This window comes from Octopus sinensis, linkage group LG4 (assembly GCF_006345805.1).
Source record: "Octopus sinensis linkage group LG4, ASM634580v1, whole genome shotgun sequence".
Lineage (NCBI taxonomy): Eukaryota > Metazoa > Mollusca > Cephalopoda > Octopoda > Octopodidae > Octopus > Octopus sinensis.
Genome location: NC_043000.1, coordinates 1,031,156 through 1,038,655, shown reverse-complemented (window position 1 = coordinate 1,038,655; position 7,500 = coordinate 1,031,156). Strand labels below are relative to the sequence as shown.

Genomic DNA, 7,500 nt, shown 5'->3' with positions numbered 1-7,500 from the left:
CAAATTGTTGAAGAATTACACCGGTTTGAATGAGAGACCTGTAAGGGATTTGATCTGATTAGCGGTCTAGAAGTATGAGTGTGCGCCTCTATGTTTTCGTAGAGACCAGTTTACTTTCCACAGCAAACATTCCGTGTATTTAAACTGTCACATCACTTGAGTTCATGTTTAAACTAGTTAAAACAAATAAAGCGCAATGAACTCACCGTTCCTTAAACAAACATGCTACACTTAAATTAGGTTACAATTTTAAGGGGTTACACACAAGATTAGCTGATGAACATCAGATATTTGGTCCCACGACTAATTTATGTGATTCTCACAGAAATGTTGGGATTTTCCAGAGGTATATTAATGGATGTTGTTGTTTGTAGCCCTAGGTTAGCCCTGATCGAGCGGATAGATTTATACCACATGATATCCAAAGATTTATAACTTCATATATAATATGAATCCGCCAAAGTAGAGAACAGATAGTGTTTATGTATAATGTATATAAATTAACGCTATAATCATTCGGGATAAAACGATTGGATGCGGCTGCTTTGACGTTAACGATTTGGGCGTTCTAGCTGTTTTAATGACAGTGTTTTAACGCTGGAAGCAAAGAGAGAGGGGGGAGTTGAGAGGGAGAGAAAGTATAAGAGAAAGTGAAAGACATAGGAAGAGAGAGAACGATAGAAATATTAAATTGAGAGAAACATTCAAACATCTGATGTCAACTAAGTCAGCGTCGAATCAGTGACGCCAAAGAGGCGGTGCCAAAACGGCTGTGCCAAAACGGCTGTGCCAAAACGGCTGTGCCAAAACGGCTGTGCCAAAACGTCTGTGCCAAAACGGCTGTGCCAAAACGGCTGTGCCAAAACGGCTGTGCCAAAACGGCTGTGCCAAAACGGCTGTGTCAAAACAGCAGTGAAAAATGTCTTCTACCTGTGATAATTACTGCTTTAGCATACAAAAACAAATAATACAAATACAATAGAATCTCTTGTGTGATTATATGATATATATACATGCATAGATACATAGGTAGACAGATACACACACATTCACACACACACACACAAATTTGTCCTATGAAGAAAGGCTGAGGACGCTCGACCTTTATTCTCTTGAAAAACGCCGCCGCCGTGGTGATCTCATTCTCGCCCACAACATCATAAGCGGAAAGTGTAACCTCTCGAAAGAGCTGTTCTTCACTCCTGCTCCAGAGCGTCGGCTGCGGGGTCATTCCGAAAAGCTCTACCTGCGACGATTTCATCTCAATCGAAGGAGAGGAGCTTTCTCCGTCCGGGTTGCGGATCCGTGGAACAAGCTGCCAGACGAGATGGTGAAGATGCCGACGACCGCTTTGTTCAAAGCCTCCCTTGACCTCAAGTGGCCTGAACTCTTTACATGAACACCACCCTGTACTTAACTCCATGTCCCCCTACATGGCCTTGCTATTTGCTTTTGAGCCAAATTAACTAACTAACGAACTAACTAACTAACTAACTAACTAACATACAAATTGGAGAGGGTTGCAAAAACCCTTACATGTCTAGAAATGGCAGTCAAAACCGCTATAAAGCTACTATAACCATTCATATAAAGCTGTCAGCGAGCGACATGACATAAAATTTAAAATTTAAATAACAATAAAAGGTTAGTCCTCGATTGCAACTTCGAAGTTAGGAATCAAACCATTTCTCTAGATGCAAACTAACAAAAAAAAAAGTCTTTGCGGATTAACATGTGTCCCAACCGGCAAGAATATGTGAACTCCTATCTACACATTCAAATTCTGTGTTAATCTGTATCTGCAGGAATGTTCTCCTGAAGAGAAGAGTGGAACCGTTTTGTTTCCGGACTTCGAAATTGCAATAGAAGACCAACCGTTTATTTAAGTTTTGAATTTTATGTCATAACGCCCGCTGACTGCTTTATTGTGAAGTGGTTTTGTATAGTGAAGTGGTTATTGTATAGTGGTTTTGACTGCTATTTCTAGACTTGTAAGTGTTTTTGCAACCCTTTCCGTTATAATTGTCATTTATTCGCAATCGTACACACTTCTTTTATGAAAAAATGTTTGGATTTCATGTTCTAGCCATTGATGTATTCGTAAATGATTTTGAATTGTTTATGATGTATCCTTCGTAACACGAACTTCTCCACTGGACTCTTTATCTACTCTTCATCTACCCTTTACGCATTCTCGTTTGGATATTTACCCTCCGGCTGCACCTCTCCTACATACGGATCATTGTGGACTCTACTCTTGATGAGAAATCCTTGCAATACACCACGAAATCAAAAAAACCTTTGAACTTTACGTAAAACTGTTATTATTGTCATTACTTTATTTTTATATTTATTTTTATACTTTCTAAACTTTCCTGTGACCCTTCTGTCCGAGTCAGTCGCCATGATAGATCGTTAGCCACTACACGCATTTTTTCTCTCCTTGTTTTTTTTTCTGTGTCCCTTTCTGTAGAAGAGCGTAGGCTCGAAACGTAAAATACTTTTTCTATTCCTGAGCGTTATACTAATACATCTGTTTGTTTTGTACAGCACCTGTCTTCGTCCTTTGTTTTTTTCGAAAACTCTCCTTATATATATATATCGCTATATTTCGGAATGGTCATTTTGCCAGTTTAGCCAATAAAAAATCTTGCACAACAAATATATAAACGTATATATATATATATATATAACGGGAAGCTTTATGAAAATAAACAAAAGACGAAGGCAGGTGGAATACAAACAAACAATTGTATTGGTATGGCGCTCAGGAATATAAATAAAACAAGTCTTTTACGTTTCGAGCCTACGCTCTTCAACAGAAAGATACACAGAAAAGAAACACAGAAAGAAACAAGGAGAGAAAAAATGCGTGCAGAGGCTAGCGAATCAACGTGGCGATCTGTATATATATATATATTATATATATATATATATATATATGCTTGAAAAGCTTCAATTAACTGACATTACTCATGCAATTAGAAGACAAAAACTGCGTTTGCTTAAAATATATAGAAAAAGAACGCGAATCAGAAAGCTAACTTCGATAGCATTAACCTATATGAAGGCGCAAGGTGTGGCGAATATGGAGGCAAACACAAACAGAAAGACACACATATAGATGCACACACACACACAGATACATACACACACACATATACGACAGGATTCTTATAGTTTTCATTCACCAAATCCTCTCTTTGGTCGGGTCGGTCCTATCGTAAAACACACCTCTCCTATTAGCCACGCAGTGCGACTGAATCCGGAACCTTACAACATTCAATCTTTATATTATTTTGAATATGTTTTCATAGGCACGTAATATCGTAAAGAATAATTTTGCTGGTGCATTCGTATGGTCTTTGGAAATGGACGATTTCAGTGGGTCTTGCAACGAGGGCAAGTCTCCATTGATGAATACAATAGGAAATGTGCTGCAACCCTACGGTCCGAGCAGAGCGGAGATTACATGGGGACAGAAGTCAAGCATTGGAAGAATACATGTTACGGGAAGACACAGAAGTTCAAATCGACCAAGAATAACTGTTAAACCGAAGCCTGCTTGGAAAGAGAAACCGACATGGAAGCCAAGACCAACGTGGTTTAAACAAACGAAGAAGTTTAAATATGCAACAAGAAACAATCTGGTGATCAAGCCAACGAAGCAGCCATCAGCAGGCAAGTATTGATTTCATACGAACAGATATTCATATTTCTTTGGGTTATAGCAACACAGTCACTTGTCTAGTTCTTACGAAGTGGGAAGATTAGATCAGGTACGTGTTAGTATTGCTCATTTCACTGCAGTTTATTTTTCTGCTGACACCTGCACTCGGCACTAAAAAATGTCAAAAATTTCATCAATGGTTCATTGCTTCAACTGCATAATACATACATGCATACATACATATATACATACACACATACGTACACATACATACATACATACATACATACATACATACATACATACATACATACACGCATATTCTTTATTTGTGTGTTAGCAAAGCAACCAATGCTTTCATGCTAAGAGATTTTCACAATTGTACAAGCACGCCGCACAAGAAGTGTTGGTACTTGTCTCCATTTTGGATGAGAATACTAATGCGGTGTTGAACACTCATGCTCCCTGTTCGATATTAGCATGTATGTGTGTGTATGTGTGTGTGCATGTATATTTATATACATACATACATATATGTATGTGTGTGTGCGTGTCTATAAATATATATATACATACTCTTTACTGTTTTTACTCTTTTACTTGTTTCAGTCATTTGACTGTGCCCATGCTGGAGCACCACCTTTAGTCGAGTACATCGACTCCAGGACTTATTCTTTATAAGCCTAGTACATATTCTATCGGTCTCTTTTGCCGAACTGCTAAGTTACGGGGACATAAACACACCAGTATTGGTTGTCAAGCGATGCTGGGGGTACAATCACAGACACACAAACACACACACATACACACACACATACGATGGACTTCTTTCAGTTCCCATCTACCAAATTCACTCGCAAGGCTTTGGTTGTTCCGAGGCTATAGTAGAAGACACTTGCCCAAGGTGCCACGCAGTGGGACTGAACCCGGAACCATGTAGTTCGTAAGCAAGCTACTTACCACACAGCCACTCCTTCTTACTTCTAACAATATTTATTTTGTTTGTTTTTTTTCAGCTGGAAGTGTCGACTGTTCTAAATTAGGCGAGGGTATTTATCTTGATCCAACATCTTGTGAATATTTCGTCCATTGCATCTATGGTGGAGGACACTCGTATTATTCAGTGAAAATGAAATGTCCAGAAGGAACGTTGTTTGACCGTGATTTAGGAATCTGCAACCATCGCTCGAATGTTATATGTTGAAAGCGGTAGAAGCCAATACGGAAAATGGTCGTCTGCATACAGAGAAGGCATATCAATTGGTTAAACATTTATAATGGCTAATAATAATAATAATAATAATAATAATAATAATAATAATAATAATAATAATAGTTAAAACGCGAATATTAATTATAATAATGATGATTACTTAATGTTAATATATTAAAACGATGTGACATTATTATCTTGTAAAATGCAAATGAGTAAATGCAATCCCTAATTAAAAGATGGGTTGATCTTCATTTTCTTACATTTTTTCAGCTTTTTATTATATTTGCTCTTATTGTTTAACTTTAGGTTTTAATCTGATCAAGGGAACCGATAATCCACGATATTCGCCTTTGACCCAATCTTTTTCTATACACAGGTACCTAAGGCTTGTATAAATAAACATGTGATTTTTAAAGGCAACAGTGTGGTTTGAGGGAAATTTGCCAGTGATTTCAAGCAGATCGAGTGATGATGTAGACATGCCATTAAGGAAAGGGGCGGGCTTATTCTTTGGAAATAGGAGGATTGTCTCTGATATACGTTTCTGCCTAAACAGGCGTCATCAGCACGACAGTTGATCATCATTGTATCCCGTAGACAAGGCGTCTACACTCCAGAGGTGGAGATGGTTTTAATAAATCAAGAATTATGTTGTATTGTATTTGCTGTCCCTGCATTTGCCTGCCTTGTTGAAATATATGCCACTGACCACTTAGAGTTATCTCTCTTAGCTCATTTTCGTTTAAATTATGAAAATGACATTGGCCATAAATGTGTTCTACATTTTGTGTATGTCTAGATTATTTGTCCACTGGAGATAAGGTCGGGCATTTATCGTGCTGATGATGCGTATTGGGGCAGAAACAAGTGTCCTTTTAGGTCCAGACAATACAACTGTCCTTTAACTTTGGAAATTCCTGATTCTTGAGATTATTTCCCTTTTTCATCTAGATCTGGTTTTAACAGTCATTTGGTAATTATAACACATCCTCTTGAGGTGGAGAGGGTTTCCATAACTCAAGCATTACGAGGTGCGGTTAAAAAGTATCTGACTGCATTTTTCCCTGCCCAAACTAACGCTGCGTGGGCAAAATCCTTTGGGTGGAAGGTGACGCCACCCTTCCTGCGCATACGTGAACATAGTCGAGGCGGTAGGCCACACCAGTTCCCAGCTGTTACGTCTAGAATATAGATGTGCAGTACGCGCTTGTCGGATTTTCGTTTTCACCGAACACATCAAGGTTTGCCAAATGCTTGGTGATACTCAAGCTCAAACCATCCAGAAGATTCAGAAGGCCTTTTTCAACAAGGCAGGCAAATGCAGGGACAGCAAATACAATACAACATAATTCTTGATTTATTAAAACCATCTCCACCTCTGGAGTGTAGACGCCTTGTCTACGGGATATAATGATGATCAACTGTCGTGCTGATGACGCCTGTTTAGGCAGAAACGTATGTCAGAGACAATCCTCTTATTTCCAAAGAATAACCCCGCCCTTTTCCTTAATGGCATGTCTACATCATTCAGCAGGCCTTTGGCGATGATGCCATGGGGAAAACCCAGATCGAAGGAGTGGTACAACCTCTTCAAACATAGCCGCCTCTCAGAGGAGAGCAAGGCACGCTCAAGCAGGCCAACCACAAACAGAAACAAGGAGCCCGAACTGAATATGTCTCTAACATCAATTCATCTGTTTTTTATGAATAACATTTCAATGTTTTAAAGTTTTTATTCAAACATATCAGACCGCTTTCTGCAGTGGACTTGTAAATATTAATCTGCAACAGTTATCTTATATTGCCTATCTTCGGAAAATTTCTCAAACTACTTACGTCCAAAATTTCGCGTATTTTCATCATTAAGATGTGTATATAATTTCAATGTTTGACACAAATTATTAAAAATATAATCAACTCATTAATGCGATATAATAATTAAACATTTACATCTGACTGTATGTTTATGGTGTTTGCGGATGTTTGGAATATGCTTTTATGATACTGTATTCTATCGGTGATAATAGAATACATGTATGTATGTATGTATGTATGTATGTATGTATGTATGTATGTATGTATGTATGTATGTATGCATGTATGTATGTATGTATGTATGTATGTATGTATATATACTCTTTTACTCTTTTACTTGTTTCAGTCATTTGACTGCGGTCATGCTTGAGCACCGCCTTTAGTCGAGCAAATCGACCCCGGGACTTATTCTTTGTAAGCCCAGTACTTATTCTATCGGTCTCTTTTTGCCGAACCGCTAAGTGACGGGGACGTAAACACACCAGCATCGGTTGTCAAGCAATGTTAGGGGGACAAACACATACACACACACACACACATATATATATATACATATATACGACAGGCTTCTTTCAGTTTCCGTCTACCAAATCCACTCACAAGGCATTGGTCGGCCCGGGGCTATAGCAGAAGACACTTGCCCAAGATGCCACGCAGTGGGACTGAACCCGGAACCATGTGGTTGGTTAGCAAGCTACTTACCACACAGCCACTCCTGCGCCTTTTGTATGTACGTACGTACGTACGTACGTATGTATGTATGTATGTACGTATGTATGTATGTATGTATGTATGTATG

At 38.6% G+C, this 7,500-nt stretch overlaps 1 protein-coding gene across 1 annotated transcript in view; it reads left to right on the top strand.

Annotated features, from left to right (window-relative positions):
* LOC118762844 (acidic mammalian chitinase-like) overlaps nucleotides 1-5,107 on the top strand; it is a 43,824-nt gene extending 38,717 nt beyond the window's left edge. The window contains exons 10-11 of the mRNA XM_036501705.1: nucleotides 3,318-3,681; nucleotides 4,687-5,107. Coding sequence (XP_036357598.1) covers nucleotides 3,318-3,681; nucleotides 4,687-4,874 — 552 coding nt within the window. The 3' untranslated portion in view covers nucleotides 4,875-5,107. The remainder of the gene's footprint in view (nucleotides 1-3,317; nucleotides 3,682-4,686) is intronic.
* Nucleotides 5,108-7,500: the final 2,393 nt, after the last annotated feature.